Source organism: Ylistrum balloti, unplaced genomic scaffold (assembly GCF_031769215.1).
Source record: "Ylistrum balloti isolate Yb309-2 unplaced genomic scaffold, AGI_CSIRO_Ybal_v1 Utg370856, whole genome shotgun sequence".
In the NCBI taxonomy this organism is placed as follows: domain Eukaryota; kingdom Metazoa; phylum Mollusca; class Bivalvia; order Pectinida; family Pectinidae; genus Ylistrum; species Ylistrum balloti.
The window spans coordinates 256,875-273,554 of NW_026782491.1; the positions used below are offsets into that span (position 1 = coordinate 256,875).

At 36.7% G+C, this 16,680-nt stretch overlaps 1 protein-coding gene across 1 annotated transcript; it reads right to left on the reverse strand.

Annotated features, from left to right (window-relative positions):
- Window positions 1-31: 31 nt before the first annotated feature.
- LOC132559105 (thiosulfate sulfurtransferase-like) lies at window positions 32-15,148 on the reverse strand. Its single transcript, XM_060223714.1, has 9 exons — window positions 14,943-15,148; window positions 13,829-13,899; window positions 10,272-10,408; window positions 8,174-8,375; window positions 7,665-7,769; window positions 4,499-4,625; window positions 3,540-3,638; window positions 3,250-3,374; window positions 32-1,056 (listed from the first exon to the last, which is right to left on the reverse strand). Exons 3-9 carry the CDS (start codon window positions 10,397-10,399, stop codon window positions 1,003-1,005), a joined length of 840 nt encoding a protein of 279 aa, XP_060079697.1. The 5' UTR covers window positions 10,400-10,408; window positions 13,829-13,899; window positions 14,943-15,148; the 3' UTR covers window positions 32-1,002.
- Between the last annotated feature and the right edge of the window lie 1,532 nt (window positions 15,149-16,680).

Consider the following 16,680-nt stretch of genomic DNA (forward strand, 5'->3'; position numbering starts at 1 on the left):
ATAAATACTAAACATTAAAAATAAAACACACTTGAGATATCAGCAATATAATCTGTAATCAATAACTCAACGATAACAACACCACACCATTTTCCCAGTTATACAGTGTATATACGATATCATTGTCAACATTTTGTCTCTTAATTGTTTGATAAAACTATATATTATTCTTATTAAGTGTACATTAGTAACAATATTGATACAATTTCTATCATAGATTTCAGTATATTTTGTTCAGAATAATGTTTAGCCGTTAAGGAATGGACACATATCCAGTAAAACTGTGGAGTAGCCCAGATAACGTGTACTTCCTTAGCTGCTTGACAGTCAAGTTTAATTCAGGCATAGTAATTGCATATACAAGTACTGTTCTTAAAGCAGTCTTTAACCAACGTCAATTAGAAAGTAAATTTAATGGAAGGCCTATGTGGTTAGTTGCTGTCCTTACTTTCGTAATTCTGACGTCAAAAAGAAAACAGGTTTACACATAATTAACACAAAAGTTTATCGAACAATAACTTCATAAGTGTAAATCTTAACACGTTAACAAAAGGAGTTCACGTTACAGAATACATTCACACAAAAATGAATGGTTGAACATACAGCTGGCAACACTTACAACCATATGCAATGTTTTACACAGGAAATCATCTATGCTTAACCAAATCAACATTCGTACTGCTTGAAAAACGTGTTTCTTTAAATATTAATGTTAAATCGTCACGTCATCAGAAGATATTGAAAAGCCGACGTAAATCATAGAGTATATTATGACGTCATCATTATACATAAAGCAATAATAGATTGCCTAATTATTATAATTTTTTTTAAAATTTTCTTTAAATTTCTCACAATCTATTTAATATTTAGTTTTCTTTGTACACTGGTTAGTATGATATTGCGGTTTGAACCCGCTAGAGTTCACATATTTAACTATATAGACTAGTTGCTTTAAACATTGCATGTTCATTGCTTGGTGACAATTTTGAAGGCTTGTTGAGTCTACTTCTCGATCAGATCGTCAGGTGATTTTTTGCTCCACTCTGTGAATCCTCCCTATAAATAAACATAGCATTTTAATTAAAACTTGTGCTGCACAGAAGAATGAATCATCAATTTATAAATATCACAAACTATCTGTTCCAATGCAGGAAAATGATTATCTTTACAATACTTGTTTACCTGAGTCAGTTAACTGTCGGGATTTGGGCGTTACGTAGTCCAGAGAATGAAATAAGCTATTTGTTCCAATGCTGGAAAATGAAGATCTTTACCAAACTGTCCAGATGTTGGCGTTATGGAGTCCAGAGAATGACTCGTCAGATCGTTTTATAATAGTACATTAGTGAGATATGATGCTGTCTATCGATACCGCCGCTCTGGTTACTCTAAACTTTTATTAAAGTTCCCCCTGTCCAATGTTGCCAACCCTAATATAATTCGTCACACATAAGAATCGTGTAACGACTTGTTCTCAAATTTGAAATTTAAATTTAAGGTTTTTCTCAAATTTAGTTACTTAATTTAAGGTATGTGAGGTAGTTCTTGAGAGCATGCTTAGCAGCACATGTACTTATGGTTCCTACTTCTGCTTCATTGAAGAAATCGGGTGATCATAATAAAAATGCTTTCTCTTTACGAAATATCTCAACATTCAAGATGAAACATGTTTTTTCTTGACAATTTGTATAATTTGTATGCATATAATAGTTGTACTGAAGATTCAATGAATTACAACAGATATGATAAATTAAAATATAAGGTACCTAAGTTCTAGGAGACGAGTGGAATAAACCATACATATCACTTCAATATTGATGACACTAAATACGATAGAAAAAAGATCAATATAGTTGATATGACCACGTTTGAATCTAGTTCTTAATGTTTTATTATACATTTTTTACGAACGATGCATGGTGTATAGATAAGTAACGCTGTCTGAAGGTAGCTCGGTGAAGTGTACACGGATTTTTTGGCGACTGATAAGTTCACAACCTTATTCTGCGTTAACCAAGGAACGTATGATGTTATCCTGCTTGTTACTTTCCGTATCCATGGACCAGACCAAGTGTATACAAATTTTGTAACGACTGATATATTCACCCCTTACTCTTCGTTGCCAAGGAAACTAATGTGCTTGGATCACCTGACAGATAAAACATGTGGTATCCCTGGTACAAGTCAATGATTCGGCTCACATTTTCCCTGTGTCGTCTGCTGCATGTATGTTAGCAGATAGCAATGAAAAGGGAAAACAGTACGGTTCCGACAAATTATAGATGTTTAGTATAACTGTATAATACTTGTCGTGGCAACGCCCAAAATTTTTGCCCCGTAATCATTGACCACATCTGTACAATCTATTCATTGCACATGTCTGTGTCATATTGGTTGCATTTCATTGTGACGTGAATGAGAGAAATCTCCCCTGGTTACTAATTCTTCGGCTACACAGGCAGTATAATGCGAAAATTTTCCCATCCATATAGTCAAATGTGTGTGCAGTAATCCGGTCGATTCGCATATTCTAGCCGTCATGAACGTCGATGGCTTGGTGAAAGCTGACAGCAAGTTGCAAGCCAGATGGACGATACGCGGTAGTGATGACTGAGTGTATTGACTAACAGATCCATTTACGTAGGTCATTACAAGTGCCAAAATCGTACTTGTAGCAGCAAAGGCATAACCATTAGCATTAAAAGAATCACCATGGGGTCCATTCACATGAAAACATGTCACCTTGGCAAACACTTACGTGACGATGAATCAAGATAATTTGCTATCCAGAAGGCCAAAATATCAATAATATTTAGTCTTGGGTGATACTTAAGCGGAGATGACGAAGTAACTGATAGTTAAACTGAAACATCGCGAATGACCTAACCACATGATGATATGCAATTTTCGTAGTTCAATGGTAATTAAGACACGAAGAACATCATATGAAACACGGTTAAGTATATATCAACCTATTGTTAACATTTACAGGACAAAAAAGAACCTCTGATGGTTACGATGAAACATGACAAAGACCAAAGGTCACGAGATACCCTCGCCGTGGCGAAGACTTAGGCCATATATAGAGATAAGTCATTGCTTCGCCATAAGGACGAAATTATACGTGTAAATCTCGTGTAAGTGAATAGCAACAAATTATTACATCGTTTGAGATTTACGGAGGTCATTGCTATTGCTACATTTGCAGGCCGAAATACCCGAGTAATTATCACATATGTAGATACTTACATGGTATACAGAAACATTGTCGTTGCCACACAAAGCTGCTGTGAAGGCCAAAGTACACGATGACATGCCACTGTTGCAGTAACAGACCATGGGTTTAGATAGATCGATTCCAGCAGTGGTAAATTCTACAATTAATACATTGTCATATGTTATGGGAACTTTAATTATAAGAAATATGAATTTGTTCTTACACGCCGATGCGATGAAATTCATTCCACATTTCAAATTGTTATAAATTTCAATCTATCAATTCATAACATTCAAACTGAAATTAAAAAAAACGTATCTACCTTTTTTAAGATCGTCCAGATCTTTTAAAGTTCCTGTGGAACTGTTGACTAATTGAGACATCGGTAGATTTTTAGCACCTTTTATATGTCCTTTGCCATCTGAAAACAATTACAAAATATATTTTTGAATGCCTGGTATTTTATGGGAGAAAAGTTTGAAAATGAAATAAAGATTGCCCCTTCACATACACGGGAAAGAATTTAATGCAAAACACAATTAATTGTCCAAGGATATTGACAAAAGCGATGTTTGTTCGAATAGATAATGAATGTTGTTACACGTCTCCCTTTACTGTGTAAGTAAGGTTGTTTAACACATGGTATACAAGAACGTTCATAGACTAGAGAATCATTTTTAGATAAATTAACTGATAATGAATATTCATATTAAAACAGGCCTAGATAGAGATCTGGAAAATATAGCGTATGATTTATACAAGTCATACTGAGGGAGAAATGCATGTTCTTTAACGAGATGTAAGGAAGATATGCTGAAAAGATGACTGTGCCATCGAAATAAAAAAAAACTATCATCTGTACAATTCAATCTTAACCCAATAAATAATGTGTACTGAAGGCGTCCCTCATTTTCACACAAAAACACGAGTAAACACAAATGAAAATATGTTACAGAGCTAGATAAAAAAGGCAGACACATTAATTTATCTCTAGATCTCTCCATATCCGGCAAACATTCTCCACTGAAGACTTAAAGAAAAACATTTAAATAAGAGTTATTTTCTGGATTTCATATGCAAAAAAAAAAAAAAAAAAATGGATTCAGGTCACCAGAGGATTCTGTCGATCTCAGACTGTATGCACCGAGGTTTAAAAGGAAGTAAGCCCCAGGACACAGGAAAAGTGCGAGTGTAGGTTAGGGAAATATAGACCTACACATGACCAGTAATCAGACATATAGCCCCACGGTTTCTTCTGCTGACGTGATCAGGAACACATACCTGGACTGGTGTATTTCAATGTCGCCCGGCTGTCACACACCTGCCTATCCGGTCTCGTGAAATTATCTACCATGACTTCATACGTCAGTCTTATACTGTCATCTTTCGAACAGGTAAAGTTCCCTTCCTGAAAATATCAAAACACGTTTACCGCTATTTTTTTTGGAGAGTGCCAATCTAGACTAATAGTGCTGTTTAAATTTTGAATTTCATTGATAAATGCCCGGTTTAGTTCCGCGAAGTCATCGGGAGACAGGAGAAACATCGCTCACCTCTACTTTAAATTGAACATTGAACTTTAATTGTTATATTTTCGCGTGTTGCTTTACAAATGTTTTGTATATTTCAATATGCTCAAGAGAGGTACAGGGAACGTACATTATTGTGGATGGACTTTAGATTAAAACCTGTAACCTGTTTTTGTACGAACATTTTAAAATAAGGTTGTGTTAGAAATGTATTGAATAGAGAAACCATTAGTTTGAGCACGGATGTTCCTTATTCCTATATAGGCAGTTGTTCTGTTCTCTTCTTCAGCCTTCTGAGATTATAAAAAAAAAAAAAAAAAAACATACATGAAAAACACCACTGAACACATAAGGATAAAAAGCAGATCTTATCAATGAATTAAACTGTGTCATTTAGATGTTTCGTCCTTCTAGGACTCTACAGTGATGATAAGGGCCTAAATTGTAAAACCAGGAGGTGACTGATTGAAAATCCAAAGTGACAGATCGAAAAGTCAAAATCTCAATGGGGAGATGCACTTGGCAAATAACTGATTCTTATTGTCCGTCAAGTAAATATGTGTATTCTGAACCGTACCATTATCAGAGGGAGTAAGAGAGCAACGTGAAGGTTACGGCAAACCTCAGGGACTAAATGTCCATCAGCAGTGTCTACTACCTGCTATCTCAAAGATTGTATAAAAGACAGTCAGGTAAAAGCACATGATATCATTATATACATGTGCCACACATGTGGGTCAGCATATTTTGATGTGTCTGACACGATGACAGTATATAGTGTTGGATTATTGTGTGGCCCGCCTTCCACTCATTATCATCTGACAGATGCCACAACACTAATTTGTTATTTATCATTGTGTTATTGTGATACTAGACAGCGAAATAATTGTTATTAACACAGCCATATATATTTAATAATTGTACCAATATTCCTACTTTCTCTTTTAGTGTACCACTATTGTTTATAAATGCTTGACGCCGAATTGATATCCAATCTCAAGTACCTTAAACATTTATCTTCCGCACACAATTCACCAGATACATAAGTGATTTGAAACAATCGTTCAAGCTCATAGTCTCATCTGTGAATTTAGCTGTAGAAAAGATCCTATTAATGTTTTCCCAATAGCATCCTGACTATAACCTTCGTGGGTTGAGTTACCGGGAGATTGCTTTATGTGGAATGATAACTTGGACACGAACTCTTAAAGAATTGAGAATGTTGCCATCTTAACATTACCAATCTATTTTCAAATTTATCAGAACAAAATTGCTACTTTCTGTTGTGATTCAAGAGCTTTCTTAGAATGCCTTGCACCCGTTTCATTACATATTTGCAAGTTAATTATGTGGAAATTGGCGTTTTAGATTCTATCTGTTAATCTTTAAACTTTATTTATTTTATAAGAATTGCGAAATAATGCATTCGAACTTATATTAATTACTCTTGTTGCCCCGTACGGAAGCGCGCGAAGGGTCTTACTGTGGAAGGAAACCGGAGTTCCCAGGGACACCCTACGTGGACAGATAGGTACCTTTATACCTTTTCACTTCCGTTCTGGGAATCGAACCCCGGACGCATAGGAGAAAGGCGAATGCTTGACCACCGCGCCATGTAACAAAACAGTGTTCAACAAATTGTTTTGAATTATAAAAGAGCGTATATTTAAATTATATAGATATATATGTTTAGGTAAGTGTTATGCCGATAGTCGAATTGTGTAACTTTGTATCGTTAAGTTAATCGACCAATGTTTACAAATCGTGTGGCCAGGGATGTGTATCCCAAACTTATCGTCATTTTGTCACACTACTTACCACTTTAGTGTACATAATATTATACTACAGTCAGAAAGCCTTTTAATCTTATTACCATCTCACGCACTGTACAAGATTTATTGACTCTGTTGACTTTGGACACTGCAAACAAAGTGACTGATACTAGCCTCTTGACCAATGGCCAGAACATGCAATGATCTAACTAAAATTGTTTACTTTCAAAGCTAATGACACCCGTAATGAATTTGTTTTGCTGTTTGAGAGATGCTGACCAGGAAGTGCTGGCTGACTGCCAGTGGTCACAGCAGATAAATAGAAGCGGCTGTCTAAGCACGGACAGTTTGCGGTCACGACATCGACAATGTTGACATCTGGCTTGTGAAAGGGCGCTCGGAACTCTGGCTTGTGAAAGGGCGCTCGGGACTCTGGCTTGTGAAAGGGCGCTCGGGACTCTGGTTTTGAACTTACAAGAACTGTGTATGCTGGAATTTGTAGTCTCAATAAAAGGATGATAAACTTTCATCACAACCCGGACATTGTTTTCTATATTCAACCTATGTTGTTACAGTCACCCGACCACACATTTTATCTGTCTGGTACACGCGATAACGTCTATCTTTATTAGTTACATCGGATAACTGCAATGAATGCGAACGGTCCTTGTTTCTTGTTGTTTGAAGTAAACGAAAATTTCGAAAACTCAACACCTCAAAATATTAAAAGTATCTCGTTTTCATTACCAAGGTATTTATATTCAATGAACTTGATAATAACTAGAGTTTGAAGGAACGTCAAATGCATGTCTGTATCCTGGGCATTGTCTTATTTATAGCAAGTTACATTTGGCATGAATGGTTAAAGATTAATCTCCAAGAGGGGACTGGTACTAATTACTAAGCGAATTAGGAAGCCTAATCAATTTCATGTCGATCTTCATACATGGAACAGAAAAAGATAATTAATGCTGGCATAACATTTGTTATATTCATCAGCGGATATATCTACAAAGCCGGTGTTATAAGCGTGTCTGTCATCAGCTGACATTATACAAACTAAGAAGGCGTAACTAGAACCCACATCTTTGATCTAGATGTATACACTTGGTGACATCATCTATTTAATATGAACTTTTTATATACCTTTGGACTTGGTACTTCACTGGTCACGGGATAACCTTCGGGTTCTTTAGACTTCCATCGCTGCCAACCGCCGTCAAGAATGGACACTGTTTTATGTCCAAACAACTGAAACAACAGGAGTATATTGATATAACGATTCGTGGCTAATTTGTGAAGTAATCGAACTCTGGAAAATATACGTTAAATCATTTTTACCTAATCCAAAATTTAAACTTTTCATTGGTCAATCGAAGTTGCTTAACATCTTTGAAAGTGTAGCCATCTTTCCATTTTGCTCATACTAATTACATTTAAATCTCACTTATCTAAGAATTTATTAGCATATAAATATCAAAGCCCAGTTGACCTTTTAAAGAAGCTTATGATAAAAAAATGTCAATCGTTGAGTTTAGAAGTTTTACTCTATCGTTATATATTATAATACTTGGATTGTCCACCGCGGTACCAATAGAAACTCCATATCCAGAGGGTATCAATAATATTTCACCGTCAAAGAAAGTCAATTTTACCTTGAAAGTCCACCATGCGCGCCCTGACAGGAAGAACCCACATGCGTCCGAGTCACTATACACGATCACGTGACTGTCGGCGTTGACTCCTGCTTTCCTGACACTGTCCTGAAATGCTTCGATGTCAGGGACGTTACGGGGAAACATGTCATTGTGAATGCCTTCCATTACGCTGAGGTACGACGCATTAGGCACGTGCTCTCTGTTGTAGAAAACGAATGAACCAACGATTGCTTGATTGATTGATTGATTGATTGACTGACTGACTGACTGACTGACTTGACTAACTGACTGACTGACTGACTGATTTATTGACTGACTGACTGACTTACTGACTGACTTGACTGACTGACTGACTTGACTAACTGACTGACTGACTGACTTACTGACTGACTTGACTAACTGACTGACTTGACTGACTGACTGACTGACTGACTGACTGACTGACTTGACTGACTGACTTGACTGACTGACTGACTGACTTGACTAACTGACTGACTGACTGACTGATTGACTGACTGACTGACTGACTGACTTACTGACTGACTTGACTGACTGAATGACTGAATGATTGACAATCGATTTTTATGGACTGAATGAGTACAGCTGTACATGAAGGTACAGTAAAAAAATGTTACATGACAATTAACTGTTTTATAGTAAACAACTGATTATATGCTGTCACGTAAGCATGTATATTTTGTATACACTTGGGGTAAGTCACCTTAATGGTAGGGTACCGCTAGGCGGAATTGCGTCACGGGTAGGTGTGCACGGGGTGAGATTCTCATGACAGGTATTGTGTTATTGTTACCGTGCACCCGATATGGATTTATCGGCATTTAGCGTCATGTGAGACAGGCACAGGGGACTCACTTTGGTAAGTAATCTTTATCTCTTTTTCTTTTCTATATTAGTTGGTATTGTTGTTTTGTACCAGTCCATATATCGGCAAACAATCTAAGTATCTGTGCGCTCCAGTCAGCCGTGACCATTGTTTATTGTTTGTATGTTGATAACTTTCATTTTTGTTGTTTTCGTACTATAATTGAATATATTATGTTTGTTTTCCTAAATATGCACATGATATAAACCTATTGGAGTGTTGTACATGAAACTGCATAGTCTATGTCATGTTTCGGGTCGATTTTAAAATCTATGGAAGCCCTGATCAATTTATTAGTGCCGAGCGTAGCGCGTACGCGAACGAGTGGAAAAAGTATGGAAGCCTTGAGGTGTCAGTTGGTGTATTTCGTAATTTTGTATTATTTTGTTTGTAATTTAGAGCCGCACATTATTTCGACGCTAATATGAACGTATTTCAGTATTTTCTAATTATGGTTCATTCTAAAGTTGAATAATTATGGTAAATAATAAGAATTTTTGTACCATGTGTTTTGTTAGTATAGTATGGAAGTGTGAGTGGAAATTATAACTATTTGTGTTAATCATTATAGCTTCACATGACGGGTTGGAACATTGATTGAGTCAGGACCATTACATTGCGACCCAAGCGTCAGGACCGACCAGAAGTAACGACTTTCATTCAGGGTCAAGGTCAGCGAGGGAGCATACTTAGAAGTTACACTGCCAGGGTCGGCGACTTGAATTCAGCACTTAATCAGCTGTCATGTCATTGACATAAGTGCGTTGCCTATTATGGTGGTACAAGCGTGGAACTGCTTGAGGACGGTGACTCTGGATTGAGTCACGGTGATTCAGAGTATGGAACTCTATTGGGTTTGACAGGAACACTGTTCTGTTTCGTGAGCTAGAAGCTACAGGGACACTTATCATTATTTGGTTTATGAGTGTGTGAGTTAGCGAGTGTGACATCTTTAAATATATAGTTTATTTGTTTCATTGTAAATAAACATCATTGTTATACTGTGATCGGTTCTTCCAGCTTTCTTTTCCTGGATCACCAACCGTCGCTCGTCCCACGTTAACATATGCGTTATACCTAACTATTGACTAAATAGTTTATGCAGTGGGTTTAAAGGTTGAGCCGATCGTGTACGTGGTCTGGTGAGTGACGAAGGAGTATTCAACGATCATAAGATAAAACAGAACTTTAATGAAACAAATAAACACTCACATGTTATACTGCTCCTTCATGTCTTTAGTGCTTGACCAGGATACATCGAGGATGACCACTTTATCCAGATCGTCACTGTCCAGTTTCTCCTTGAGCCATTCCACGCTTACCAAGCTAGGGTTGTCCATAGTGACTTCCTTATAAGGTAATACGATAATTACATTTGAAGTCTGGTTCAGAGTACAGTGATCCACTGATAATAATACTGAACTTAAGTTGGTACAGTGATGTTCAAAACAACACAGACAAAATTTCCTTTCAACTACAATTTTATATAGTAAATGTAGTAGCCAATTTCATAGCATAATTGTGCTATTTACTTCTCCGACACCTGGCTGATGCACTGGATGGCATATCATATGACTTGTGACTCACTATAATCTGTCTAATTAAGATTCAGCGCTGAAATTGTTTTAGCTAATTGATAATGAGGCGGTCTTAATATCCAGATGATCTCATTGTGGAATGATTCTGATAGTGAAATGGTGTCCATCATCAGGTGAACTTGATAGTAAGGGGGTTTGGTAGTGATCCTAATATTGAGGGGGTTTTAATAGTGATCCTAATAGTGAGGGGGTTTTGATAGTGATCACAATAGTGAGGGGGTTTTGATAGTGATCGTAATAGTGAAGGGATTTTGTTAGTGATCCCAATAGTGAGGGGATTTTGATAGTGATCCTAATAGTGAGGAGATTTTGATAGTGATCGTAATAGTGAGGGGATTTTGATAGTAATCCTAATAGTGAGGGGATTTTGATAGTGATCGTAATAGTGAGGGGATTTTGATAGTGATCGTAATAGTGAGGGGATTTTGATAGTGATCCTAATAGTGAGGAGATTTTGATAGTGATCGTAATAGTGAGGGGGTTTTGATAGTGATCCTAATAGTGAGGGGATTTTGATAGTGATCCTAATACAAGGGGTCCAACCTAAACCGTAGGTCACGGCCTAACTATCCCCGGTCACAACCAAAATGGCGGCGACCATCCGCTTCTCGACACAGCGGTGAGTAAAATAAGTGTTTTGTCTGCTTACAGAGAACGTTCCTTATCACGTCAATATTGCGTTTCGGATCTAGAGGAATTTATCTTTATATTCGTGCAACGAATTCACAATATAACCCAGTCCTGTAAAAATAAACGTGAAAAAACCTCAGTGTTTTGACAGTCAAAACTGGTATCGAGGTCGGTTTTCCTACTTATTTGACTAATATATTACATATCAAACATTTGTATGGTGTAACGATAACAGAATATGCAATATAAATCCTGAATTGTGTAAAAGAAATACGGGTACTGGTATATGAAACACCCACTGGTTCGATTTTTGTTAGTTTAGGAAAACCTTCGTCGGTCACGCCAAGTTTAGGACAATGTATAGTCTACCACAATGTCCATAAATGATCTTCTCACGCATGTTATCTTTGGTTAATTTCAGAAATGAAAAGAAAAAAAACGTAAACTGTCACTGTCCCTTTATAGGGCAAGGAAAAGGAAAATCGTGTTTACACCAAGTAGATCAACATCGAAGAAATTTAGACCAATAATCCGTTCTCCCGGTTTAATCCCACCAATCAGTTCATCTCCCTGCAGCCTAATATCACCAAAAGGACTACAATCATCTCGAAGTCCGACTGTTTTAAATGGCTCGCCCATTCGGTCACGTCGTTTTCGAAAAAGACTAAACTTGTCCTTTAGAAAACATAGTTCCAGCACTCACAAGAGTGACAATTGGGAAGATATAATTTGCCTGTAAAAATGGGAACGACGAAAATGACACCCTAACCTCTATTGGACCAACGAAGGTGTGCCTAATAAGTCCGAAATTGAAACAGTGTGTTATTCATAAGCCATAATTTGCAATTATGTTATACAATTCAGGATTTATATTGCATATTCTGTTATCGTTACACCATACAAATGTTTGATATGTAATATATTAGTCAAATAAGTAGGAAAACCGACCTCGATACCAGTTTTGACTGTCAAAACACTGAGGTTTTTTCACGTTTATTTTTACAGGACTGGGTTATATTGTGAATTCGTTGCACGAATATAAAGATAAATTCCTCTAGATCCGAAACGCAATATTGACGTGATAAGGAACGTTCTCTGTAAGCAGACAAAACACTTATTTTACTCACCGCTGTGTCGAGAAGCGGATGGTCGCCGCCATTTTGGTTGTGACCGGGGATAGTTAGGCCGTGACCTACGGTTTAGGTTGGACCCCTTGTAATAGTGAGTGGATTTTGATAGTGATCCTAATAGTGAAAGGATTTTGAAAGTGATCGTAATAGTGAAAGGATTTTGAAAGTGATCCTAATAGTGAGGAAATTTTGATAGTGATCGTAATAATGAGGGGATTTTGATAGTGATCCTAATAGTGAGGGGATTTTGATAGTGATCCTAATAGTGGAAGGATTTTGAAAGTGATCGTAACAGTGAGGGGATTTTGTTAGTGATCCTAATAGTGAGGGGATTTTGACAGTGATCCTAATAGTGAGGGGATTTTGATAGTGATCCTAATAGTGAGGGATTTTTGAAAGTGATCCTAATAGTGAGGGGATTTTGAAAGTGATCCTTATAGTGAGGGGTTTTGAAAGTGAGGGGGTTTAAAGTGATATTGATAATGATGGTTTTTATAGTGATCTTGGTAGAAAAATCAACGCTATATTTAATACATTGGCCGATAGAAGACCAATTTGGGACTGAAATAAAGTGATCTAACGGCATCGTCATGATTTAATAATCATGGAAGATACTGATCGCAAGGAGAATAAAAAACAAACACACAAATGACAAATTTTCATGCAGAACGAATGGAGAGAGTTTGCTATAGTTATCACGGTAATAACAAAACCTCTGAACCTACTGAAATGTCACGATGATAGGGATAGCCCAAATTACGTCTGCTTCATTAATAGCAACTGGTGTTTGCAAAGATATTTTTCGCAAATATGATAGAGAGACCTGTACAATTAGCAGATTAAACGATACCAGATGTATCAACATCCCCGCCAAAAAATGTAGGAATTATTAACTCGAGAGATCAACCAAAAAGAAAAATATTAAGCGTTTCCCTCTAAATCAAATAAAACTTTCCATTGGAATATCTTTATTTATTTCTCCCAGGTTAAAATCAAGGTCGGATAAAACATTGTGTAAAGGGACATAAGTCATTCATTGCCTACGGCTGGACCAAAAGGGGACACAACTCCATGCCGCACATTTTTCGGTTTCCTGGTTATAAGGCCAACTACAAATGTAGTTTTTGTACAAACTTTACAAACTAAACCGTGACATCAGAAGACAATGCTGAAGTCCTACAGTTAAGTAATATGATATGTATATATACACAACAGAACAGTTTGAGCATGTATATCGTCAGGAAGTCACTTGAAATGATTTATTGAAGTTGTGAAGCATCTCGTTAATATTCTTTATCCACGGTTTTCCCTAAAGCTTGAACATACTATGTGCAACCTTCATTTCAACAAAAATAAGGAAGAAAAGACAAAAAATACAGATATAAAGTGATAGAAAGTTATGGTGACATACCAGTTTCGTCAAGTGGCTTGCTCCGTTATCTCTGTTACAAGGGAGGTAACCCAAATGAACTCGTGCAACAGCTGTGGTGACAAGAGTAAATCAATAACAATGTCATCGTAAATATAGTGTTAACGATTATGGTATAGATTATTTACACTGGAACAGGATACGTGTAGACATTGGACACTGCCGGGCGCCCAAGTTGTTCACTTTATTACCCCGGACCCTTCACTAAAGTACAAACTGAGAAAATATTAGAATTCTATGCAAGGCAAGAGACAGGTAGACCCCATATTTCAAGTTTTAAAAGATCTTCACATCTGATTGTATAGAAAATTTTCACAAAAACCACTTTGTAAAATTTTGTCAGTTTCATCTTTCAAAGTACACCAATGAAAAGAATGGAGAACCTAACACAATGTAACTGATTGCATTGTCTATTATGTGAATGTATTCAAGTGTAAACCTGATTCGCGCACCGAAATCAACACGGTTGACAAATACTTAACACTCATAAATATCTCTACCATAGAATAACAGAATTGTATCTAAAACATATGATCTACATGTTTACATAGATACTGGGCTTACCATGTTTTACAGTAAATATACTCACTTTTAATTGTATGGGCACAAACACAGGCTCCTGACATAATTTATTTCACTGCAAGTTGTCTGCTATAAAGCATGCAGTCAATGTACAAGAAAAACAAAAAGTATCCAGCGCCTATGGTGACAAGGATTTTGCGCGCGAGGCGTGAACAATCCCATCCACTGTTGTTGACTGTTTACCAAAGGTTTCCGACCAGTAATGATGGAATTCACACTTAAGGAATTTTCACTCGTCATTCCAACTATGGAATTCTACGAATGGTTTTATCTAAGGAATCACTTAAGGTTTGATAAAAAATATTAGAAGGAGGAAACACTTCACCACTGAGAGTAAAAACGCTTCATGTTCTAAATATATTTGTTCTATGATAAGTTGCATTTGCTCCAAAAATAACTCATTATTGCTCACGGATGTCATCTTACAGCTGTTTGTTCATCCTACAGTACATTAGTAGGAGGATTACTTACCTGTGAATGGTTTCATGCACGCTGTGTGCAATATCATACTTACCACTACAAGTAGCCGTGATCTCCCTTCCAGCAATATCACGCTTTGTATATAAACATTTGTCAAATCAACTTCAGGACTTTAAGTTAGTGTCAAATCGACCTATTATACACAAGCTTATTCAAGCCTGTCGCCAGATCCACGTTCACAACGAAGTCACTGACTAAATGACATCTACTAGTCCTTCACAAACCGTATTTATTATATGTTACGCTTGGCGTGCACACTGTTCGGAGCCTCAGCAAAGTTCATGTCATAGCCGAACACTGTAATGATGCACACACAACGACGTCCATACCCCTCGGTAGCCTAAATAACGTCTTACACAAAGTTTTAGCTATCTATATCACAAGTTTACTGCCGCCTACCTATATAGCACTAGTTTGATTCCAGTGCAAAACTCATAGATAAAGCAATAAGTAGAATTCTGTCGCGAAATGAACTTAAATACCGTAGCTTTTAAAATTATAAATAATTTTCTATATATCTATACGGAAATGGCATTATAGAAATCATCAAGATGAAAGAGTGATTTAAAATACACCCAGAGCAAATCACATCTCAGATGTTGCAGATGACTCGGTGCATGGCCATTACAACGTCATTGGCATAGAAATGGCGTCGGCTCATCGTCAAAAGAACCATACTTCTGTATAATTCAAGGTGTAGTTGGCATAAGACAGCAGCATGTGTAGGCAATATAAATATAAGTACAGTATATAGTCTTTATGTTCGTTATAAAAACACAGGTATGTAATTTATAGTATCATAAATGCCATATCACGACCGTTAAACTTTAAAATTATTTCATGTCAAACAATTTTATGTTTTACATTCATATTATAAAAATCGTAACCGGTTTTCTAGAATGATACACTGTTCTTGGCCTCTGTATTTACACGTCATTTGGTAGTATCGGGGCGATCTTTAAGATTTTGGTACCTTTCACGTGTCAAGTATGATGGTTAAAACCCCTTTAACTCTTTGACATCAGCCATTAACTACACAAACTTCTTGGGGGTTAAAAATCAGTATACAGAACCTCTGCTGGTTTTCGAAAAAGAGAAGGCTAATTGCTAGCCGCCACTGAGTATAGGTTTATAATAGGGAAATATAGAGTTAGACTAGAGTAGGAATAGGCGTTTCTGTGACTGTCCAAAATTTCCCTGTTTTTTGTTTTGTTTTGTTTTTTTTCATAGACGTTAGGGTATAGAAATAGTCAGATCTGTCCTCCCCACATTAGACCTGTTTGATGATTACTAAAAAGCGAAATTGCACACCTTAATGCCTCGGCCCTACCAGCCCCCTCCCCCTTAGTATCCTAGGCTCGGTTATAACCGGAACAAGGACGTTAAGCTCAAAAAAAAAAAAAAAAAAAAAAGAATTGGATATTGTCGATCGAGTATACTAGCAATCAACAGAACAAGAATTGCTTAACTTTAGGAAAACCTGTACCATTTGAAAATTGTTAGTGTAGCCACTCATCTCGATTCTTAGTTCTTTTCCATTGTTTAATACTCTTTGAAGTGACTTTTGGATTTTAGAGCATTTATCTTGTGATTTTGAGACAAACTATTTTTCACAAGGTCATTGACGGACCTTGGTGTTACAATCATGAGATCTGGAACAAGATAAATTGGTCTTTTCATCATTGCTGTTTCTGAGAAACGAGATGAAAACGTCACAAGTTAAAATCCGTAATGCGAAAATGCAGTTGAATATCAAAATGTGGCATGCACAA